Genomic DNA, 27,047 nt, shown 5'->3' with positions numbered 1-27,047 from the left:
GAAGAAGTATAAGAGTAAGAGAGGGCGGGCTTCATCACTGACAGAAAAGAAGAAAGTGTAGGGTATGTTTTGTAAAACAAAAACATTGTTTTAATAACAATAGAGTGAATTGTATTTGTTTAAGTTGTACGTATAATATGTATTAAATGTAGCATTTAATTATTTAGGTACATAACCTATAATTACTAATTAATAGTAGCTAGACTAGGCTATCCCCCTGCTGGTTAGGCCAGCTGGTAGGTAGGCTAGTAAGATATTAAAGGTAAAGCAGGGGAGAGGCCCTGGTCACAGTGCATTTCGGCCGCCAATCATTTCGGCCGCCGGTTACGGAACGACCAAATTCATGAAACTCCAAAAAGGACAAAATCATTTCACAAGATCATTTCGGCGCGGCAAATAGCCTGAAATAACTGTATACTGTCTGTATAGTGAAAAGGGTATCAATCGCGCCCAATGGGTTAAATACATGCCGTTTGTATAGATTTAAAGTTATTTTACCGTCTAAATATTTTGGTCAAAATGAATATTTTATTTTTTTGTTTACAGGTCCCGACAAAGATGCGTGAGCTTTGTAAAAAGTGTGTGTTGCTTTATGAATATAAACCATACAAATAAATAAAAATGTTTTTGGCTGGCATCCATATAAAAAAAACGTCAGCATCACCCCTTATTTAAAAAGGGATTTCATTTATAATTTCCAACCAAAATGCCCTAGGATGAGTTTTAACCAGGCTCATCAAACATTAAATTACCTTGGTTAATACCTTATTACACGCAAATGATCTTTGAAAACACCGGTAACGATAACTGTGCATGATCTGAAGTGATTTTTTTCTTTGTCATTGTCGGGCGCATTTCGTCATAAAATATTTGTTTTAAAAAAAACAAAGGTGGGGCAAAAATCCGACGCTAAACAGTTACTATGCACTAAACAAGTAGGCTTATCTTTTATATGAATCTCCTTGGTGCAAATTTTGCAACCAAACAGTGATTAATATGTACCTAGTGAGCAGTTTATCTAAGGTTCATACCATGTTCATGCAACCACAATTATTGATTACATTTTTTAACCAAAGAAATTATGACATTGACATAAACTAGTATAGTATGAACATTTCCAGACTTTAAGTAATACATTTTCTCACAGTATTCATATACAAAGTTAAATACCGATTTGTTTGACTAGCTGGTTGGCAGAATTTTAAATTCTCATTTTATTTCAGTATTCAATGCAACAGACTGATTACAGGAAGAAAACTTGGTCTTGCTGTGACGGATTTGGCAATCTGGATTTAGATAAGGTATAGTATACAGGCCTCCACGTTTAATGGCTGTATCAATTTACTAGTCCAAAATTACAGTAGGACCACTATTAAGGGGCACCACGACAAAGTGTCCCCTGAATAAAGGTCGTAGTGTTATAACATGTTTTTCTACTTGCTTATTTCAGTCATCACCCTATTTGTTGTTTGTTTTATTCAGGTTCAGAAAGCCATTATGGCTTATTGTAATCTCCATACACAATCTAATGTTTTATTATTATTTATAAGTATAAATGTATATATAGTGTAATGTTGTCTGAAATGAAACTGAACTGCAACATTTATTGCCCCATGTTCATTTTACAGCGGCACCTCAATAAAGGTGCCCTAGAGGCAAAGAAGTTTTACGTTTAAATTCAACAAAAAAAATGAGGACCAACCTAGTAAACTTGTCTCAGTTGGCCCTTTAACATGGTTACAATCGGTCTAGTACTAAATTAGCCATGAAAAATAAGATATTTTTGTCAAATTTGTATTGTTTTTAAATTTAATATTTTGTTTACATTTTTATATATTGTTAGGTTGATGTTTCATTCCTGATGGGAACATCACAGTTCATTGACCTTAAAGATGTCAATATTTACGTTACAATCATATGTATCTTTTTAACTCCTGTCTTCTGGAACGTGGTAAGTCTATTGATTTGTGTATAAAGCTCAGTATACACTATAATATAACACCACATAATAATACCACATTTACATAGCGCCCTATTCATGAGAAATCATGCTCAAAGGCGCTTTAGAAGCATTATTACCCCGATCATTTTTTGGATCAAACACGTATGGAAACATACTCCCATAATGCAGCTAGTAATCAGTGCAAAGTTGTGTCTTGATCTAACTGGGCACCCATTTAATACACCTGGGTGAGGAGAGGCAAATGTAAGTAAAGTGCCTTGCCTAAGAATACAAGCAATGTGGGAGAGTTTGATTCGAACCACGACCTCATGATCTGTAATCCAGCGTCCAACACACTGAGCCACACTATCAAACTAGTTTGACAAAAAAAGTGTGATGTGCCCAAATATGGTAGTGATATGCCCAAATATGGTACTGATATGACATCATGCCCATATATGGGCACATCACATTTTTTTGTCACATCAAGTTTGATAGTGTAGACAGAGATTTAAAGACTGATTGCGAAATAATTTGCTCAGTGTATACATGAACATTGGCTGCCAGCGATTGTCTAATTGAACACCATGAGTTCTGCAATGTTTTAAGTAAAAGTATAACATCAAAAAGTAGCTAAAGAACATTCAATTGACAGATGATATATTTTAATACAATATTTTATTCTTCTACTCTACACTCATCTTTTCTATTCCAAAATATTAAAGTTGACTGTACATAATTATATAAATTTCTGTTTGCTGCCCTCAATAGTTGAACTTAAGTTAAAATGATGGTACAACTAAACGTTTTTTACACAGAAAAAGTAGAAACCAGACATTCTTCTTAACTCTTCTTAACAAATCTTACTTTACTATGATTTCTTCGCCTTTTAAACCTTTAAAACCTTTAAACAATATTGTATTTGTAAATAGTAAAACAATTATATTGAATTATAAGATTAGAAAACAAGATTAAATAATCTAGAATGAGAATTTAACAAAATCTATTTATCAATTAAATCTATTTGTTTATTTAACATTCACTGCAAGTGTTTAGTCCCTCTAAGTAAAGACCACCTAATACTATAATGGTCCAGATAAGAGCGAGTCAAAAGGCCGAGCAGTTACCGTACCTAAAGATCCAACAATATCGGCATGCATTCGAGGCCGGCTGGTTCTGGTGGTGGAACAAGTCTTAAAGATTAGATAAGGACTATTGACCGTAGGTCCAGTGTACACAGTTATAACCTGTGTGCATGTTAAAGAACCCAGTTCATCATTCAAGACAAGTAGGGGGTTACCCCTGTGAACTGGTTCACAAGTAGCTCCTGTACCAGGGGATTACCACCTATCTAATAGGACAGTGATTAATTTACTTGGCCACAAGACATACTGTAAAATAAAAAAAATAAAAGCACAGTTATCTAGCTTAGTCAAACTTTGAGTAGTGACCAAGTAAACAACCTTAAAATTGTTCTTTAATTGTCCCAAAATGTGAATAATTAGTTTTGACCTTCCTTTTGTAAGAGCTCAGCTGGTACTTTATCTATTGTTCTGTTTCTGTTGCATAAAAATAACCGATTAAAAACTCAACTTTTTAATAACCGATTTGCAACACAAAAATAATGGTTAAAAACATCCATTCAATTTGGTGTTAGAATGCCATTTAACCGGTTATTGCTGGGAAACTTTTAGCTGCAACACAAAATAACGGTTATTTGATTGATATCTGCTGAACTCGAGTCAACTACACTGCAGTAGCGTTTGAATTAACGGCCAGGACCAATTGCATTTTGGGTAAATAACGATTAACTAACGACCACCCACTGATTTAAACGGGTTTTTTTTAGCAAAAATTTAGCAGAAATGCAGTCAATATTTGTCTGCATTATTGTCCAGTCAAATAATGATCTTGATTGCCTTTTTTGTCACCCATGACAGCAGAGAAAAATTGTACAGCAACTCGGTTTGCTTCTGTTTAGTCCGGTCACCGTCACTGGTTTTTGTTATGTTTCTGTCTTGACGAAAATATATGAAAAGAAATATAAAAATTACATTTAAATCTATTTTCAAATAAACGGTTTATTCGGCCCTATGCAGTAGAAACAACCCCTATGATATAATAATATTAATGTACAGTATATAACCTAGGTGATGATAAATGATGCTCATTATAACCGGATTGTGCAACAAGTTTTTTTGCATTCAATATCTTAATCCAAACAATGGTTTTATATTATAAGTCTATTGTGCAGAGTAAAACCTAGGAGGCAAACATGTTCCCATTGTGTAACCTTTCAACAATAAGGTGTGATGATTCACAGTGCTCAATGCCTGTGTGTTGAGGTCACCATTGGACGGTAAGACTTGGCGCGGTTTTAAGAATTTAGCATTGATATACACATGTCTTGTTATGCATACCAAGAAGAAAGGTTATTGTTGTTAGTTGTCATAGAAATTGTTCGTTGAACTAAAGCTTGTTTGACTAAGGATATTTGAGAATTGTTTTCTCTTTAATGTATAAAAGAGATTACACAAAACATTTTATTTTATTGCGTGTATGATTTATTTAAAGATATATTGTTCTCCTACAAATATTTTTTTTTTTTTTTCGTTGATTATGCCATTTTAATACCACATAATAGTTATTCACTTTGATCAAAAACTGAATAAAAAAAGAAAATTATTTTTCTGAAAATAAATGTAATTTAAAGCAAAAAATACCTAAATTGTCTGTCAGACAATGTTTTTTTTGTTAAAATTAACAGTTTCTTTTTATAAGTAAGATAATTATTTTGTTATATTGTTGGTCTACAGAAGTGAATAACATTAAACTGCAAATTGGCCTATTCAAAATCTGATTTTTTTAAATCTTTATTTTTCATGTTTTTGAGGGACAATACATCTTAAATAGTTGAAATAATAATAATAATAATAATAATAATAGTATTAAACAATATGTTTCATTAGTACCAAGTGTTATTATTTTAATCTTTTACATTTGAGAGAATATCACTTACCAATTTATGTACAGCGCTTAGAGGTTTCACAACATTAGGCGCTATATAAATCCAGGATATTATTATTATTATTACCAATTAGTCTTTTACATTTCTTCTTCAAACTTATTGATGAATTCACAATGATTTTTGTTCTTTGTGGGACAACTCATGGTCATGGATTTTACATGAGCTGTTCTACAAAAACCAAAAATCATTGTTAAAAAGTTGATGCTATGTTGGTAATATTGTCCACAGTTTGAAGAGCTTGTTTGTTGTTAAATCCGTTTTATCCCATAGGAATGATTTTTGTTCTTTGTGGGACAACTCATGGTCATGGATTTTACATGAGCTGTTCTACAAAAACCAGAAAGCATTATTAAAAAGTTGATGCTATGTTGGTAATATTATCCATTGCTCGAAGAGCTTGTTGTTGGTTTTTAAATCCATTTTTATACCAAAATGAATGATTTTTGTTCTTTGTGGGACAACTCATGGTCATGGATTTTACATGAGCTGTTCTACAAAAACCAGAAATCATTATTAATAAGTTAATGCTACAGTATGTTGGTAGTATTGTCCATTGCTTGAGTAGCTTGTTTGTTTTTAAATACAAGCATAGTCTTGTTGTTTGTTCTTGATCCATTTTCTGCAGGAATGATTTTTGTTCTTTGTGGGACAACTCATGGTATGGATTTTACATGAGCTGTTCTACAAAAACCAAAAATCATTGTTAAAATATTAATGCCATCTTGGTTGAATAAATCTTAATATCAATTGTGTCTTGAAAACCAGATTCATGTTGCCTTGAACAATTGATTTTTGTTCTTTGTGGGACAACTCATGACATGGATTTTACATGAGCTGTTCTACAAAAACCAAAAATCAATGTTAAAATGTTGAGGTCATCTTGGTTTAGTATCCACTGTTTAAATGCAAGCATGATCTTGTTGTTTGTTTTTGATCTTCTGCAGGAATGATTTTTGTTCTTTGTGGGACAACTCATGGTTATGTGTTTTACATGAGCTGTTCTACAAAAACCAGAAATCATTATTAAAAAATTGATGCTATGTTAGTCATTTTGTCCAGTGCTCGAGTATCCGGTTTGTTGTTAAGTCCATTTTATTCCCGAAGGAATGATTTTTGTTCTTTGTGGGACAACTCATGGTTATGTGTTTTACATGAGCTGTTCTACAAAAACCAGAAATCACCGGAAAAATAACATAAGTATTTCTTTAAATCCATATACTGAAAAAGTTGATTCCACCTTAGGTATTGTCCACTGCTCGAGTATCTGTTGTTATATCCGTTTTATCCTGAAGGAATGATTTTTGTTCTTTGTGGGACAACTCATGGTTTGTATTTTACATGAGCTGTTCTACAAAAACCAAGAATCACCGGAAAAAGTATATTTAGTAGTTCTTTAAATCCATAGTCACTAGTTGGTTGTTTAATCTATGTATAAAATAAAGATTATTGATTAAGTCATCACATATAATCTTACATGTGGTTTGTTAAGATGGATAGAGGGGCTAAGTCTAACACATGATACATAATAATAATAATATACACATAGGGGACATAAGTTAAGGGTACAATAAATAAATATATAATTAATTAGGTACTTCTATCTTAATAGTTATAAGCATACAACTGTTGAACCTACAAAAGTGTACACTTACCTATAGCCATCTAGCCAACTATAACATCCACCATTGCTTGTGTGCATCTAACGCTATACAATAGAACCAACGGTACAAAAGACTAAAGTGTACACACGGTATACCAAGTATCCCACATACATACACAGACCCAACACAAAGCAAGCCAGTGTATACAACTAACTTACCCAAATATACTTAGTAGAAAATTCATATTGTCTCTAATCCTCCAGATATTACAAGCAGTATACGCTCAGTCATGTCTTTGCTATCAAAGTTCGTCCCCTCTGTCATTCGACACCCGGTAGTAGCCTATTTATATTGTGTTGCCCCGTGGTCTAAAGTCACCCGCTCTTATGGCCACAAGTACTTAATTCAACACTTTAACTATAAGAAAACAGATATAAAGCGCAATATCCAAAGTTTCCTCCCGGGGTTTAGAGGGCGAGTCAAAGGGAAAAAAGACAAATTAAATGCGGTTAAAATCTGTCTGTCCTTTCTATGCAGTGATTCACTCTACTATCTTAGACAATCTTGTCCTTTTATTTTTTTTATTCGTACATTATTAAGTATTGTTCCCCCGGGATTACATGTTCGTACGTAAAATGACCACTGATGATTCGGGAAGTTGAGACCTCTAGAGAATAGGAGCAGGTTGGCAATTCTTTGAAACGGTGTTTGCGAACTGAGACTTCCTAACGAATTTAATAAATGTTTTAACCAACTATTAAGTGCATGTCAGTCATCAGGTGATAAAATAATTGTAAAGTCTGAGATTATGTGTTATAATTAGATGATTCCTATAATAGTGGATGGGTTGGCAAAGAGGATGTTCAATAGTCAATTTAAATCAACTGAGAATACCTTTGCGTTCCAGATGTCTAACCAATCATTTCAATTCATATCACTTTTTCGTAACTACCAAAAACTTTGCAAAAGAATGACTCAAACATGAATCGAAATATTATGAGTAAGATTATTATTTTTTTAAAGAAAAAAAGCTAGACTTATATTGCGATTTTTTTAGTCTGGTTAAAAAAAGTAACGTGTCACCTAGACTTAAATAAAAATATACTCGGAAATGACTCGTTAGGATGAAATCTTGGGCTATTTCTAAATTGTGAGTTTTTTTTTTCCGTCTAGTGGACTTTTGAGAGTTCTTTCCTGCCCTGTCTGGCTGGATCAAGTTCAACCGTACTAAATTTACCTACTAGATAGATTAATATAAGCCAAGCTGAGAATTAATATTAATTATGTAGAATGGTTTTATCAGTATCATCTATTCCCTAATGTTTGACAACACAGAAAATATTGAGAATAGATGTGTTTGAACTTGTCTAAGTGTGTTTCCGTTAAGTGTAATGAAATGGTAGACAAACTTAATTTGTACCTTTTAATCAAGTCTAGCCGAATCTGAATTCATTTAATATATTTAATGCTTAGTAGTTACTACAATGAAATATAACTATCCTATTTTATAATTACTAAGCATTCTATATGGAGGTACCTTTCATAGATGGTCCGAAGAAGACCCTAATATAAAGACAACAGACAATATAATATAATGTTCTAAAGTTTTGTATTTAAATTTCAATTTTTAAGAAAAATTAGAGAGTTGTACCTTTAATCAAGTCTAGCTGAATCTGAATTAATTTCATATATTTATTGCTTAGCGTTTACTACTAAGAAATATAACTATCCTATTTTATAATAAGAATTGTATGGAGGCACCTTTTGAAAATGGCGCGAGGAAGACCCAAAACAACAGGTCATATACTGTTTTAAAGCTTTGTATTTAAACTTCAATCAATGTATACATTACTTAGTAATTTTTAAGAAAGAAAAATTAGATAGTTTAGTAACTTTAATCAAATCTAGCCGAATCTGAATTAATTTAGTATATTAAATGCTTAGAATGTATTAAAATGAAATATAACTATCATATTTTTCGAATTACTAACAATTTTATATGGAGGTACTGTACCCTTTAAATATGGTCTGAAAAAGACCCTAAAGAACATGCAATATAATAATGTTCTAAAGTTTTGTATTCAAACATTCATCAATGTATATATTACATAGTGTCCTTAAGAAATACTAGAGAGTGGTACAAACAACTACAATATAGATTACATACAACTTACATACTTATGGTACATCTTACAAAAATATACAAGCATAAAAACACAGTCTAAGTTGAGACATGCAATATACCAACACTAAGTACTTACTGTATCCACTGTAAAAACTTCAGCTCTGATATTCACCTCTCAGAATTCCTACCAAAAAAACTCAACTGTGGAGTTACAACCTTCTTGCCACCAGGACAGGAACTGAATGACTCTACAAGTGTCCCACAACCTTTATATTTGCACCCCTATGAATAATTTAGGGGCGTGTTTAATGATACAAGGCTAGGTGACACAAAAGAACCTTATTGTAATTTGGCTTGTGTCTTTACTGGTGGTAGCTTTTGGTTTCCCCTGCTGACAATTGATGACAATGGATTTGTGAAAACAATTGGGTGTGAACCGACATGGGGCTTTTCTTTATGCTGTTCAATGGAATGCCTTTTGTGATATTTCTACCCATTCACAACTTCTCTAAGCAATATTTACCTTAGGTCCTCCCATGCTTTTAAATCATTTTAAATATGGCTCCATCTTATTTTTGGTAAATATATTTGAATGATTTTAAAAGAATATATTTTATTTACATGTTGGCTGAATAGGCATTTTATGATAGATATTTTTGTAATAGCATTATGATTATAAATTTATGTTTAAAATTATTTATGATTATAATACAGGTTTAAAATTATAGATGAACTTAACAAATATATTAAATAATGTAATATTATATGTAATATGATATCTTTAAATTCACTCAAGGTACTTTATATGTTACTTAAATTGATTTTATTTAAATATTTTCACAAATTTTTTTTATTTAAATTATTAGAAACTTTGTGTACTGCTGTCATAAATGATTAGTTTTATTTTTGTTTATTATGCTATTATTATATTTTATGCATTTCATTCATTTCATGAAATAATTTCATTCATCTTATGAAATATATTGAACAAAAATATTTCCACAAAATGCAACTTACCAAATGTTACTATTATTAGTTTCATTTTTTACAATTTTTAATTCATATTACCTTTAAAATAAAATTTCATTTGTTTATTTTTATTTATATACAAAATAGTGAATATTCAATTTGATCAGCTATTTAATACTATGCTAGCATTATTATTATTGTTATTATTATTATTATTAGATAATAAATTAAAGCACACACTTCAGTTTAAATTTAATATCTTATGATCTTTTTATAGATATTTCAATATTTTAGATTTCAAATAGAATACAAAAAATATATAATGGATACATTTAAAAATCATATTATGGCCAATGTTAGAAATTATGCATAAAACTAATATATAGTTCTAATTCACTAATTAAAAGTACCAATATTCTAGTAAAAGTATGCATCCTAGAATATGACAAAAGGAAAGACAATAGGGTGTGAACAAAATAAGTTCAAAGAATGAAAAGTTATTTTTACAAAGAGGTGTGAAGAAATTAAATACCATAGTTCAAAAGATACTAAAAATACACTTGATAAAAAGAACAACACCCATATATCTGTGTTCCTTTAGAAATTGTGAACACTTAAAGATGAAAAAATGTAATTGAGAATATGGAACCACCCTTAGGTGATTAACAATATCATTACAATTGTGTGATAACATTAATTTTGGTACACATTCCTTAAGTTCTGTTTTTGTGATTTTCATAGATTTTAAGATTAAATTCTTACCAACAGATCATCTATATTTTTATTATATATACAAACAATTTTTATAGAAACATTTGTTAACATATCAAAGTATGATGATTAGTAAAAGGTTGCATGTCAAATCGCGCCACAGTCAGATGATGAGCTTTGCTCAATACATGAAATCATAGTCCAGATAATATAGAAAAATGTAGAATTACTCTTATTTAATTGTAAGAAAAATTTATATTGATATTTATTTTGTTTCATTTCAAGCATGATACAATAAAGTCAAATTGTAACATTGAGTGAAGTTGTGGCTTGGTGATGTTATTACTCCAACGGTCCTGGGTTCAAGTCCCGTCACATGTCAGGATTTTTTCTAATGATAATTTACAACTCCACTCCCAAAGACTTGGAATAAGACTTTGTTTATGTAGAGCATCTTGTATGTTTGTCTTGTGAACCTCTGAGGGTCCCTAATGATCAGCAATTGCTGGATGGATCACCCTCATTAAATATGGTAAAAAAAGGGGGAAAAAAACAAAGAAATGAAACAGGGACACCCACAAAACAACCAAAACATCTTTTACAACTAGAACAATTTTTTATCTTACTCTTACCGTTCGTTTTGGAGGGAAAATGACAAAACTTTAATTCACAACCAAGGTAATACCATATTATGGCCGCCACTTAAGATACTGTACAAAACATGGATTACTTCTCATTAACTTCAACCTACTAATTCTTGAGAGGTAATCCTATAATACGTTGTTGTACCTTTACTTTACAATGGTACTGTATATCCCTCTCAACCTATAGTAACTCTAAAGTCTAACTGTAACATATTGATTAGGCTTATCTATCTAGCATCTATCATTAACCGTTGTAATCTACTTGTTCAATGGACAGTTCTCTAATAATATTTTGGTCTAACAATCCGAAAAAACAGTAGGATTACTGGGTTTTACTTGTAATGTTTAAGTATTGATTAAACTGACCCTATGTAGCGTCCATCATTAACTGTGTTAATCTGCTTTACTTGCCTTAAGTTCTGTCTACACTATCAAAAAAGTGTGATGTGCCCAAATATGGTAGTGATATACCCAAATACGGTAGTGATATAAGATCATCATGTCCATATATGGGCACATCACTTTTTTTTGTCACAAAGATTGACAGTGTAGACAGAGCCTTATATTGTATGTATTTTGAAAGTATTTTTGTGTTTTAAACTCTGTCTACACTATCAAACTACTTTGACCAAAAAAAAAGTGTGATGTGCCCAATTATGGTAGTGATATCCCCAAATATGGTAGTGATATATCATCACCATATCCATATATGGGCACAGATTCATATTTTGTTGTCACATAAAGTTTGATAGTGTAGACAGAGCTTTATGCAAACATTAAACATGATAGCATTTACTATTATTTGTGTCAACTTTGAATATTGATTTGTTTCTTAACCCATCTTCATCTAGATGTCCTTGTATACTAATCCTTTGCTATCATTATACTGAAAATCAATTTTGTGTTAAATTAAAGCTAGAAATGTTTTGTACTAATAAAGGTAGACTCAAGGTAATTTTTTTATTTCTCACTATGAATAATTAATTATTTTCCCTCTAAGTCTAATTAAAGGACAAATTGATCAGATTATAATGTATACCTTAACTTGCCTAGCAGTAGTGCTTACAATTTAAAAATATAACATGGTATTAAAACATGAGAAAGTCTTTGAGATCAAAAAACATTGTACCAGAACAGGGAATAATTTCGCCAGTGTAGTATAGCAAAAAGCTATACAAAACAACTTTATTTCTAAAATCGTGTAGCAAAAAATACAATACAAAACTATGTTTCTGGACTCCAAAATCAGTTTGATTAGCAATATTGCTAGACAAAATTTTAAAATGCAATTTTTCCCTGCCAAAATTTAATTTATTAACTTTGTTAATTAATTAATAGTAATAGTATTAATTACTGGTGACCTGACTAATTTAGTTTTTGTTAATCATCCTTCCAAAACAGCTTAAAAATGTTGAGATGATTTTGACCTCTTTACAAATTAGAGTAAAGTCACATGACAAAAACACTTCCATCGTTATATAAGTTTATTTTTGTTCTTTTAATTTCACTTTCTATCAATTACCAGACTATTTTTACTCCCGGAAATTTCAAAAATAATTTTGTCCGGAGAAAAAGTTTATGATAATGAGGTCAGTCGTTTAACCTTTTCTCGGGTGTTTCCGTTTTTTAGCATGCAAAGCGGAAAATAAGATATATACTTTCAATACGTCATATTCAATTAGTTTCTTGTCACCTTGTGTCTAAAGAGATTTTTAGACATTCTTAGCAAATAGCCTCTGCATGTCTGCCTTAACTATGGCCATTTTGTGTGTATAAATCCAAAGGCAAATTCTCAAAAAATTATAATGCTTTGGGTATCAGTGGCTGGATGCGATATTTCTTTTCATACATAAGTTGGGGACCCCTCATGAAATGTCACAAAATAAACATGAATATTCATTAGTCATATCCATAAGGTAAGAATTGAGCTGTCTGTGTGGTCGAGTGGAGTAGAATATGGACTCTACATGTCGATGTATGGGGTTCGAATCCGATGAGCAACTTCTTTTTACTTTATAGTGAGAGAGATTATTTAGAGGGTTAGGTTTAGTTATATTTAGGAAGTAATTCGGCTATCTTTCCAATAAGGGGTCCCCAACTTATATACGAAAAAAAATATCGCTGGCTGGACCTAATAAAGGTACAAATAAAATAAGCCAAAAAGTTAAAATCTAAACAACAAAGTTGAAATAAAGAACAAAACACTGTTTTCATAATCATACATCTTCCTTGTCTGTAGGTTACTCATAATATTTACTTAAATCGTGTTATTCCATCGGGAATCTCGTCTCGTAATAGTCTTCATTGGGATAGCTCATGAAATTCCATGATTTATTTAAGGACACCCAGGCGGCTAATTTACATACTGTACTTCCTAACACTACAGACTGGTTTATTTTGTGCTTATTACCCCAGATTTCTATTGGACCAATACTTTTTTGGATTCAGAATTTTGCAGCAAAACACAGTAATGATAGACGAAATGCGCCCTCAACTACATTGCTATTTTTCCAAATTTCTGTGAGTTTTGTACTGCATGTATAGACATGATAAAATCTCTCTGGAGATTATAATTGTGAACAGGCTAATTTTATCTTCAACATGTCTCTTTGTTTATTTTGTTTACATCATGTCTATATTTAGCCCTGCTTGTGTTCTATTTGTATTTGATCCATGCCGTCAACTTGTGTTGGCCAACTTCTTGGTAATCACTTGTCTAGCTCTTAGATGTCTGGGTCTGTCAGATCTCGTCTACATTTTTTTGGAAAGAGTAAATTTGTTTGTGACACACTATTTAATTGTCACGTTTTAATTTGACAGTGTACTGAGGGAGTCAAATGGCCGAGCGGTTAAGGCAGCGACGCGGTTTACTGTACCTAAAGAGCCAACAATATCGGCATGGGTTCGAGGCTGACTCTCTCTTAGTTGTGTTGGTGGAACAAGTCTTCTCGGATAAGGACTATTGTCCGTTGGTCCAGTGTACACAGTTATAACCTGTGTGCACTTTAAAGAACCCAGTTCATCATTCGAGACGAGTAGGAGGTTACATAGCCCTGCATCAGGGGATTACCACCTATTTGATAGGACAATTATTAATTTACTATTGGTAATCCTTGGCCACATGGGCCTAAAGACAAAATGAAAAATATCTGCTGCGTTTTGTTTGAAAAAGGGCACTTCATGAAAAAGGAGGTTTATTTGAACCCCTTGGTTAATGACAGGATTATTCCATTTGTAATTTTTTTAAATACACTGTTATGTATTATGTACTGTTTTGTTGGTATAATCTTTATTTAGTAGGTTTTAGGGTCTTTTTTTTTAATCCTTTATTTTAAATCTTGCTCTAATACGGATTATCATGTTTACATCATGTTTAGCAAAGTCAGTATCATTTTAATCCTATGTACAGCCAATACAACTTTATCTTCTTTGAAGCAAACAACTAAATACAAGGGTCTATGATCGTCCCTACTTAAATTCAGCTAAGTCGATTCTTGTCCTCAAATTTGACTTGTTTCTCTTATCCCTATAATTAGTTATTGGCACACTGTTATAAGCATGTTGTGCGAAAAGGGTTTGAGGTGACCTCACCTAAAATCCCATTGTTTTTGGTGGAAGGCTTGGACAATACGTTTGAGGACCTCTTATAAGATGAAGATTGCTTAATCTTTTGTAATGCTAATCCCTGATCACTGCATCAAGTTGCTATTGGACAATATTGGGCGGTTCCAGTTATGGCCACAAGATTAATGATTAATGTCCTGCCTTTTTGACATTTTGAATTACCCATGCATTCACCAAATTTGTCAGGTAAAAGAATACAATTTTATTTTAATTTTTTTATTTTACTTAAATCAACTGACAGAGAAGAAAACCTCCACGTAAAAGTTGATAAACATGAAACAGTAACAATATATACAAAAATTACAAAATATTTAAAACGTGTTCACAATTTTAGACTTCAAAATAATTAAAGAGTAAAAAAAAATATCAGAATCACAAAAAACACATCACATTTAACCATGAAGGCTCAGAACAAATCATACGCATTCGTCCCTATGGATGTGCACATACAAATATGCATCTGTAACAATCATTACATATTTTGAAAAATAAAAGATACTTAAATGTATGTTTATTATTGATGAATTTTAACGTTTTATTATATTTATATATTCTTTTTATTGTATCTTGTATTTTTATATTCAAATGACTCAAATGATTTTAATTGTCTTTTGTATATCATCCGTGACGGCGGAGAACATTTGTACAGCAATTCAGTTTGCTTTTGTTTAATCCTGTCACAGTCCTGGGTTTTGAATGTTTATTTGTATTGTATTATCATTTTTTTAAATTGACGAAATAAATTAAATGAAAAGAATGAAATGGACGAATGAATGTCAGCACTAAGAATTTTTATGAAAAGCTATGGTGTTTTTTTTATTATATTAAGTCATACTGTAAGAATGAAAAAGAAAGTAAAATTAAGTAAACATTGGGAGGGTGTATTAAAGTATGATCTGACCAGACCATCCATAGGAAAATGTGTTAATCATTGATGTCCCAAATTATTTTAATTGCCAATCAGTTGACTATTATAACACTTGCCAACATTTTAAATGTCAAAATACGTCATGTGGTTTAAGGTTAAGAGTCCTAATTGCTCTGTCTACACTATCAAACTAGTTTGACAAAAAAAGGTGTGATGTGCCCAAATATGGTACTGATATGCCCAAATACGGTAGTGATATGACATCATCATGTCCATGTATGGGCATATCACATTTTTTTGTCACATAAAGTTTGATAGTGTAGATAGAGCTCAAGGTTACCTTATGGCATTGACAATGATGAATTAATAGTTTTTAATATACAGAATTTAAACACTTGAAAATTTACTGTACTTTAATTTAAATAATATTTTTGTGTTTCTGCTGCAGATTTCTTTATTAATAATTATAAAAAAAAAGAAATTTCCAAATTACTACCCATTAATATATCACTGTTTCGGCGTAGTACAGTGGTTGAAAATAATCAACTTGTTTTCCCCTGCAAGATCAAACAAATAACAGTCAATAATACCTTTGCATAAAAAAATTGTTAAAAGATTGGCTTTTTTTATTGTATTTTTATATTGTATAATTAAAAAATCTTAATATTTGAAAAAAAGAAATAATTTTGGAATTTAATTTTCAAGAATTATTTCTATGACGTCCGAAGACGTAATGAATTGATTGAGAGCATTACAGTCTTAAATATTGTCTTAATACTCTGAAAGGAAATGATGTCTTTTGTACAAATCCTTATAGAATTATGTGTTTCCACATTAATTGAAAACTTGCTTTCTTTTTTTTTTTTAATATTCATAGCCGTTTCAAATCTACTTGGCATTCTATAAAGTCCACTTCTATTAAGGCTACTAATAATAATAATAATAGTTCATTCTTATATAGCGCATATAAGCAAGCTCTCAATGTGCTGCACATTATTACCCCGATCATTTTTTTGGATCAAACACATATGGAAACATACTCCCATAATGCAGCTAGTAATCAGCGTAAAGTTGTGTCTTGATCTAACTGGGTACCCATTTTATACCCCTGAGTGGAGAGAGGCAAATGTAAGTAAATTGCCTAAGGATACAAGCAATGTGGCAAGTGTTGGATTTGAATCACGATATCACGATCAGTAATCCAATGTCCAACAGTCACACTGCCCCACTGAAACTGTAAGAAATCTCTAATGGAGGCGATGCCATCATGTTTGTCAAATAAGGACTAAATTAAATTAATTTGTATATTATTATTAACAACCAAATTGTGATTTTACAATTTTTTTGGGTCGTCTTTAAGGAGCAACTAGTATAAGATTAAGAATTTTTCTTTTTCCCACTGATACTTGATAGATGATTTTCATGTTTGGTAAGTGACAGAAACTTCCTACTTTAACCAGTGTGATAGTTTTTAAACTCAGTGGCAAGTTAGCCAAACTGTAATGTCCGAATGGTCAAACAGTCCACTCATACAACAATGGACCGTTAATTGAATAGCACTATTGATTAAGATTGTCCAATTATTATTAATGACTCGGTGATAACTAAAAACAACTTAAGCTCTGTCTACACTATCAAACTTTATGTGACAAATGTGATGTGCCCATATATGGACATGTTGGTGTCATATCACTACCATATTTGGGCATATCACTACCATATTTGGTCAAATCACACTTTTTTTGTCAAACTAGTTTGATAGTGTAGAGCTTTACAGTTACTTCTTTTAGCCAATAGATTAATGTTTAAAACCCTCTTAAGGCTATTAATTGGTCATGTGATCTGGAATGACCAATGATCATTTAGGGTTACATAAACTTTTACTATGTAGATCGCTGCATGCAATATTGTATGTAATCTAACTACATATTGCTAAATAAATGTGAATTTAGATGATATAGAATTTATGGTTTATAATTATTTTATTGTATTTTTAAGATGTATTGTCTCCCAAAAACATGAAAAATGAAGATTAATTATATCAGACTTTGAATAGGTTATTTTGTAATTTTAATAAAGTTCATAAAAAAAAAAACCCCAAAAACAATTATGTTCATTGTTTTCTCATATAAAATGACAAAATAAATGGTCAACTTCAACCAACAACTTTTTGTCTGGCAGCCAATTTTTTGCTTTAAATTACAGTTTTTTCAGGTAAATTAATTTATTTTTATTCAATTTTTGTTTAAAATGGATAACTATTATGTGACATTAAAAGGGCATATTCAACAAAAAAAATGTAAAAAAAATATTTTTTCAGGGGAACAATACATCTTTAAAATTTACATTACCATTTTGCAAAAATTGCATTATTTTAATTTAAAGACTTGCTTGTGAAATGTGGATTACAATTTGCACTTGGCACTTAGTCGTTCAGCTTTATCTTTCTGTTCATATTGTTCCGTTTTGTGATAAATAAAACAATGCCATCATCAACATCTGAGGTTCACATGATTTTGTCACGCAAGTGTCTGACTATTAATAACTGTGTCATAAGATGTTACTTCCATATTTACACAAGGTGGAGCAAATGACTCTTTTCAATTCAAACTTCATCATAATTTAAAGCCCCCTTCCCTACGTTTTTTAGATCTAATTTAAGATCACAAACTATATTTAATGTAAAAATAATACTATATGGTCCTATTGCGATAACTTTTTTCGTCTTTAAACGGTTAAAAATGTGAAAAATAAGTTGATTCTAATAATTATAGCGGCCCGCTATAAATCCCAAAATGCATTGATCGTGAGGCCAAAACAAATGGAAGACTCCTAACTTTTCAGCGAAAATACCGGGTTTTCCCCAATTTGTATCAACGGAGTCTGGCAAAAATAGAAAGACAATTAATGCAGCAACTATACAACGTCAGGCTAGGTATATAGCTAGCGTACGATGTTCGTACGTTACCGATGTTTACCAGCTAGGCCTACAAAACTAAGCCTAGCTAGGCTAGGCCTAAGACCGTCCACGAGAGGTCGATCGCCGCGAGCTACTTAGGTAGTGCATTGTTTCTCACTTTTTATCATAATTTACCATAAAACGTACATTTAAGACAAGGAATGACATGGTTTAATGTTTTTAAAGTGATATATATGTATTATTTTCCAAAAAACGTCCAAAATTGCAGGGAAGGGGTCTTTAACATGTGAATACGTAGAAATTATGTTTGCTCTGAAACACATACCAGGGGTGGATTCAGGTTTAGCGCTAGGGTGCATGCTCCTCCGCTTGACAGCTAAAATTAAATTATGAACTACTTTTTTTATATCATAGTTGACATACTATAACTATTATGTTGGCACTTGTCCATGGTAAAAAAATAATGGCTCTCCCCATAAATACAAGTACATAAACAAATAGATATATGTCAAACTCACTGGTGTGGCCATGGTTTGACCTAGTTTCCTTTTGCTTTCCCAAGGTAATTTCCTTAAACTCTGTCTACACTATCAAACTTTATGTGAAAAAAAAATGTGATGTGCCCATATATGGACATGATGATGTCATATCACTACTGTATTTGGGAATATTATTACCATATTTGGGCACAACACTCTTTTTTTGTCAAACTAGTTTGATAGTGTAGACAGAGCTTAAGGCATGTGATTTTGCTATCTAATGTGTGTTGGGGTGGAGGTGTTAAACTCTGTCTACACTATCAAACATTATTTGACAAAAAAATATGATGTGCCCATATATGGACAAGATGCCATCTCTACCATATTTGGACATATCACTAACATATTTGGGCACATCACACTTTTTTTGTCAAACTAGTTAGATAGTGTAGACAGAGCTTTACACTGTAGTATTAAAATTACTACAAGGAGCATTTTCCTTAATATCATCATTGGATTATACTGTATGTAAACATTTTGTTAACAACCCATACAAAATTGTCAGCTACATGGCAAATGCTAGTATTCTGACTGTTAAGGTCCCCGGAGATACGTATCCTAGACAGTATTCGTCTAGGAACGGTACAAATTCATGCTTTATAAATAAATGTTTCATATGATGTCTTCTTACGCAGCCAGTGACAAGACAAGTGATGTTAACATTCGTATTACTGTGAGTGAGTTGAATCTGCATGTTAGAATCCCATCGGATAGATAAACTAGACAAGGGCCCTGATAAACATTGCAAGTACTGTATGTACTTTATTTAGCAATGTTGGATTAAGTATCTGATTTGTCTACAAATGCAATAGACAGGCAATGTTAACATTAAATGTTGTGTGTGTTGTCGGCATGTCCCATCGGATAGGTAAACTAGACGTATTAACAGTACAAATATATGTACTTAATTTAGCAATGTTGAATCAAACATTTGATTTGTCTATACATACAAGACAGACTATTGTTAACAGTGATAGCAAGTATTCAACTACACATATTAGAGAGTGTACTATATTAGGTTTGGTTCCCACTTGGATACAACGCAAGGATGTTAGCACACCGCAAGTATGACCAATCACGACATGATGGATCATCTGAATTGTCGTTTGTTATCAACTCACCTATGTTGTTACTTTGCGTCCAATTTGGAATCAAGCTTTTAACAGTTATAAAAAATCTCTATGATGATGTACATAGCCATTGAGAAGACAGTCTTTTTATTTTTGGAATATTTGTAGGTGGCGTTGTGTAATCTAGTAGAGATCTGGGTTCAATTCCTAACAACTACTAGTCCCAGTAAGTGAGTACCTGGTTGAACATACTAGGGAGAATAAGGCAGCGTGGAAAGGAACTGGCCACCCTACCACATAATGCCAAAGTAAAATGAGCTCATAACAGAACCCTATGTTCAGAATTGAATATGGGACTTTCACCTTTAAGCTACAGCATGAGTTCCTTTTATTATTCCTTTTGTTTCAAAATCTGCCATATTGTTCACAATTATTTTATACAGTTTATTTATACAGTTTTGCATATAAAAATATGCTTGAAAGACTAAATAAATGATGTGCACACGTTCTTGCATTTGCCCTCCGGTATCTGACAATTACCCAACAAATGAACAATTGCCACAAGAATTCCCCTGATCTCTATTTTGAATGGCATGAGAAGTTATGTCCGACTAAAGTTAAACTAACCTTGAACAGATGTTATCCGCAATTAAAAACTCCCCATATACACTTCCCAAATGTATCGTCTCTCTAATCCAAAATTAATTTCAAATTACATATGTGTATTTCTTCTCAGACATTTTATATAATTAAATTTACATAGATTTATATTAAGTATCTAGAGCAATATCTGTCGGGCCACGAGCAAATGTTTTAAGAACGAAAGTAAAATCCGTCTGAAGACACATACAAAGCTAATTATAATGTTTGACAGTCCAATGTCAGCCTGTGTCTTTAACATATTACAATATTTGAATAAACACCCCGCTTTGAATAAACGCCTCCGTTAATAAAGTGTGTCTAAATGTGTCAGGGTGTCTGTAGAGTAAAAACATAATGTTCCTTTCGCAGGAAAGTGTCCACTCAAAAGAAATGACCCCTGGATAAGGGTTGACTGTGTTCGTTTCATAGGAAACTGTCTCCTGAACAATAGGGATGTACCACAGTATAAAAACTGTGTTCAATTTGGTACATAAGATACATTAAACATAGTTCATGAACAAGTTTTATAAAAAAATGTCTTTGTGATCTTTGCGATGTAGGGTAGTGCACACTTTCCTATGATATATTTTTTAAATTTTATTTTTATTTTATTCAATCGAAACCAACAGCGATAATTACCGCCACTAACAGGTTTGATACAAACAAAGCCAGAACTGTTTAAAGCACCTTATTGGTCCTAACAGTGATCAAGGGCTTCTCTCGTCTAGTGCCCACCTTGACCAGAGGAAAGGCAATACGTCTGAGGCAGATACTAGATGCAGGGGCTGCCATAAGTCACCAGTGCTGATTTCAAATGCCTAACGGGACCCCAGCTCCATATACAGCACCCTATATTCCCAGATGGTCTCCATCCAAGCTCTAACCAGGCCCAACGTTGCTTAACTTTGGTGATCTGAAGAGAGCCGGTGTTTCAGCATGGTTAAGCCGTATTCAACGTGGTAAAGCCGGAACTATGTTCGTCACCTCCAGTAATCCTCATGTCAAATTTACCTTTTCCTTTACCTTATTGTCTTTTTAGATTGCACGATGGGAGTTTTATACCAAGAAGTTAAGCACTCTGTTTGGTAGTCCCTTCAAAGGTTGTGTAGCACTGGCACTTCCAATCCTGTTTTTAGTATGCCTTAGAGATATTCAGTAAGTTTTTACATTCTCAATGTGTTCTCAGTGTTAAAAAAAGAGGCACAAACATTGTCAATTGTTAAGGCTGAATTATTGCACATACAGTAGATTGTTGTTGTATATGCTTATCATATGACCTAACATATTGCTGCAAATTTCAACAAAACACTGTATATAATAGTATATTTGTGTATGCCTATGTAACTGTGTCACAGCCTGGTCTACACTATCAAACTTTATGTGACAAATAAATGTGATGTGCCCATATATGGACATGATGATGTCATATCACTACCATATTTGAGCATATGACTACCATATTTGGCCACATCACACTTTTTTGTCAAACTAGTTTCATAGTACAGACAGAGCTTTAGAGGCACTGGCATTCAAAATGAAAATTTTAAAACTGACCTATCTCTTGTTTGATAACATCCGGATGTCCAATAGGTTCATTTGTTTATCATCACAGGTATGAAACGACTCTGAAATCACAGCCTAAATGGGAGACTTTGGAAGCCATGCCCATCTCAAAGACGGCTGCCTCGGTGCTCTTAGCTATTGGAATGACTTTAGTCATTTGGAGCTTCTGGACGTTGGGATTTACAGGGACATTCTTTGGTAGGTACCAATAGTTGATCACATATTTTTAAGCAGAGCTTGAATAATACAAAAGTTGTTATAAAAGGCAGTCTAAAGCTCTGTATACACTATCAAACTTTATGTGACAATAAAATGTGATGTGCCTATTTTTGTCAAACTAGTTTGATAGTGTAGACAGAGCTTTATGTGTGTTATTGAGCAGCATTATTGACTATTGACAAAAAATAGAATCCCAGGACCAAGAAGTTCCTATATCTACATAAATGGATTCTACTGTAAGTACATTCAATCAGAAACTGGCGAGACTTTTACAAAACTAGTTGTGTGTGATTCATCTTTTATTATAGAATACAGCTTGGAATTAAAGTACCTTTCATATAAATTAAATTGATCATAAATGACATAAATGGTTATTTTCTTACAGGTGATTATTTTGGAATTCTTTTGGATAAAAAAGTAACAAAGTTTCCATTTAACATTCCACATGATCCGATGTATTTGGGATCAACGTTAAACTGGCTTGGACTAGCTATTTGGTAAGTTGTACCATCCAATTAGAGAACTTCTGTGGGTGTCCTGGATAAGCTCCTGAGACTCATAGTTAAAAGCCCAACCACAACAATGATCTTTAAGGATGCATTTATCTTACTTTGAATCCTACCTTTTTCATTTAATTAAACTAGTCAATACATATTAGCATGTACAGTACCTTATATTTACATATTGTATAGACCCAGAAGTGGATCTCTACCGACATAGCTGTGAGTGGCTAAGCGGTTAAGACAGTGGAACCGTAATACCTTTCCATATTAACTTCGGCAAATGTTTGAGCCTCACTCACTCCATGGTGGTAGAACGAGTCTTCTTGGAGAAGGACTGTAAACCGTAGGTCTGGTGTACACATCTAGCTCATGTGCACTTTGAAGAACCTAGTACATCTTTCGAGACGAGTAGGGGGTTACCCCAGTGTACTAGTATACACACAGCCACTGTCACTCATCAAGAGGGCCCTTGATTGTCATCATACGCTGTTTAGGGTCACCCTCTATATATAAGGTGTAATAAAATAGAACAAAAGTAGATGAATTGGCTATAGTGGTAGTAGTAAATAGCACTAAATTGAGCTCTGAAATAAATATCTAATTTGATTTCTTAAACTCAACAGGCATGCAAGTCCTATAGGGTTTGTACTCACTTTATTAGTTTGGACGTCTTACCAGATAGCACTGACATATGAAAGACCATTTACAGATGAAGTTTACCGGAAAAAAAGATTACGAAATGACAGAAAGAAGGACTCTTGAAAAGAAAGATATGTTTTCAATTGAATTTTAATGCTTAAAATAAAAGTACAGTATTTTAACACTTAATATTTACAGTATTTAATAGGATATAATATATCATCATTCACCACAATCAGTGCTACTTATAACCCTGCTATCATCATTGTGATCATCACCAACAGTGATGATCATCGTCATCTTTGGCAACCTCAATGTTATCAAGGTACTTTATCACCACAATAGCTATGTTAAGGCTGGGGCACACCGAACAATTCAAGCGTCAAAGCGTACGATTTCAGTATGAACATCAAATCGAACTTGTAGGCGTCATTCGATTCTCACGTGTATTGGAGATAAATTTGTAAATACCTACTTTGTTCATGATGGTCAAGCTTTACGCTACTCGCTTCGATTTGACGCTTTACGCATGTTGTTTGGCGTGTGCACCGGCCTTTATATCGTCATCATCTTCTCTTGAAAATAATTGAATAAAATTCCTTTCAACCCTATACTGGTATAGGATTGCTTTTATCATTCCAATGATATCCTAGTTGTTTCCCCAGCCATTGTTGGTGCTTTGTCGTCCAATTATCCATTTTTCTACCTTTGCTAATATAGAAAAAAAACAGAAATAATTAATGTTTATTCTGTACACCACCGTGACTATTTATTTTTTAAAACACACAGTATTTTGACGAATCATCAGTTCAAACCATAAATAAATTAGTTTAGACTTAATTCCTCTGTGTTTGAACAAAAGGCAATTTACACGGACGAGCGGTAACAGTAATAAAAATATAGAATCTATGTTATTCCTTATGACCATGTACACGTAATGCGGAGGATAGATACAGATTCTACGCAGGACAAACTATGTGATTTTCTGCTTACCATTACCGCTCGTCTATGTAAATTGGCCTTAAGTTTGTGGTGTGACCACTACCATTGTTAATAATATGTCTATTTAAATTATTTTTTTTATTTACTATGTGGGGGCAGCAGACTATAATAGCTCAGTAGACCCATAGCCAGATTTCATATGCTCAGCTCAGGGTTTAGTCCAATTATTTATGTGTACATATACAGTACAGTATAATATCATTAGTGGATATTAGAGTTCTTAAGCTTGGTTCCCACTAGTACGCAACGCAAGGATGTAGACGCAAAGCAAGCGAGTTGACCAATGACAAGTGACTGTTCGAATAATCACTTGTGATTGGTCAAATCACTTAATGTAGCGTTACGTACTTGCGTTACGTCATTGCATCTTCCCAATTGAGAACCAAGCTTAACTTGAATAATTAAAATAAAATAAAAAGTAACTGTGCATTTCTCCACAATTAAAAAATTGGTATAACAAGAAAATGCCAACAAATAGAGTCTCTGGCTATGGCTTTTGAGCAAGTTGTGTGGAGTATGTCCTGGAAAACTTATAAAATAAGTTAAGTTATTAAATATGTGTTGCTAAAAAGCTATTTAAAATATTTTACCATCCTTGTGTATACTTCTTGGGATGATGCAATTTATTTTAACACTTTATTATTATATATTAGGGAAAAGGAAAACTTAATATGGAATTGACAATGTAAAGCTATGTCTACACTATCAAACTGTATGTGACAAAAAAATGTGCCTATATATGGACATGATGATGTCATATCACTACCATATTTAAGCATATCCCTACCATATTTGGGCACAAACTATTTTTTGTCAAACTAGTTTGGTAGTGTAGACAGAGCTTTAGTATGGTATTGGGCTTAGGCATATGATAGAATGTAGAGGAGGAGAAATGTTCTCCATATTGTTTCACACATTCTTGATGCTCTATTTACCATATTGATGATTGTAAAACTTAGGCAGACCCATTTATATTAAGAAGTATAAACCGTAATTATTCGATTAAACGCCCCAAGGTGTTTATTGTTCAGGGGGTTTTTAGAGAGGCTTTTTTTCGAGGGAGGCGTTTATTCGGGGGAGGTGTTATTTTTTTTTGGGTGTAATATGGTAACATGTATAGTCAAATAAATACCCCCTAAAAATTACAACAATTAATATCAAGAAATTATAAAATACAGTAAAAATTGTATCAAAATGCTTGGTAAATTGTAGATCATGTCAATTAATGAATTCTACTGCAAATAGTGTGTTGTAATACAATATTGTGTATGTAATGCATGTGGCGGGACGTTTATTTGAGGAGATAAATAAAGGCCTTGTGGAGTTTATTCAAGGAGGGCGTTTATTCAAAATTATGTTCTATTGGGGGGTAGGGAGGGGAGGTTTGTTTATTTGAGGGAGGCGTTTATTCAAAGCTGGGCATTTAATTGAATAAATACGGATATATAAGTATCTTCCAATTTCTTGCTTAAAGAGAGAGTCGATTCTTGAGTATTAGTCCTGCAAGACCTCTCTATGGAATTTTTTGATGTATTGAATTTACATAATGAAATTTTAGTTTCAATTATTTTTTTAAACTTGTATGTGTGAGTTTAGATGACTCTTCGCTTTTAATTTTATTCTCTTTAACGTTTTAGATTTGTAACATGCTTATTTTATTTGATTTACAATCTTAATTTTAACACACTCAATTATGTTTATTTGATTACTTAACTGCAATTCTGAAGGTTATAGGCATAACTACTTTCTTTTTTGGGGGATTAATTTGACAATGATTTATATCTTTTATCATTACTGATATTGCACTGTAAGTGTTGAGGTTGTTAGTTAATAATGATGTCATATTGATTGATTGATTGATTGATTGATTGATCAATAAATGATATATTTTAGGATAATGAGTAAAAAGTAATAATGAATTGATATAACCTTTACATGTGCTTTCAAAATGTTATTAATAAAATATATAATTTATATTTAAAGTTGACATGGGCCTTGGGTGGTTAAGGAGATATGTGGGGTTGGGTGGAGGGGTTTTGGGGGGTTCTGAAATATCAATTTGATTTGTTATTTTCTATTTTTAAAAATAATACAGCTAATACTATATTTACAATGATTGTATAGGAATAACAATTTGTACCATTGGTGCATGGAATACAGTCCTATTTATTATTTATTTCATTTGATGACAATCTTTTTTAATAGTAGGGATAAGAATTATATGATTGTATATAATTTTAATAGAACTGTAGAACAAATAAATAAGTACAAACGATTAAAAACTCAATAGTTTTTTTTTTCATTTTATCACTTTACGTTTATTTTTTCTCCATGGTTAAATTTAGGGTTTACTCTTTTTTTGGTAAAGAAAAAGAATAAAATCCTTGATGTACTCTAGAGGGCGCTGGAATAAATAAAAAAAGACTCCCTCAGCTCTT

At 32.3% G+C, this 27,047-nt stretch overlaps 1 protein-coding gene across 1 annotated transcript; it reads left to right on the top strand.

The window, feature by feature from the left end:
- The first annotated feature begins 26 nt into the window (after positions 1-26).
- Positions 27-23,894, top strand: LOC144848627 (phosphatidylethanolamine N-methyltransferase-like). The gene is made up of 7 exons (XM_078705449.1): positions 27-62; positions 1,224-1,301; positions 1,844-1,951; positions 21,723-21,838; positions 22,296-22,444; positions 22,851-22,962; positions 23,592-23,894. The coding sequence occupies exons 2-7, from the start codon at positions 1,230-1,232 to the stop codon at positions 23,728-23,730; spliced, it is 696 nt and encodes a 231-aa protein (XP_078561575.1). The 5' UTR covers positions 27-62; positions 1,224-1,229; the 3' UTR covers positions 23,731-23,894.
- The last annotated feature ends 3,153 nt before the right edge of the window (positions 23,895-27,047 follow it).

This window comes from Antedon bifida, chromosome 1 (genome assembly GCF_963402885.1).
Source record: "Antedon bifida chromosome 1, ecAntBifi1.1, whole genome shotgun sequence".
NCBI lineage: Eukaryota > Metazoa > Echinodermata > Crinoidea > Comatulida > Antedonidae > Antedon > Antedon bifida.
The sequence above is the reverse complement of the archived record's forward strand: the minus strand, read 5'-3'. Positions and strand labels throughout refer to the sequence as shown.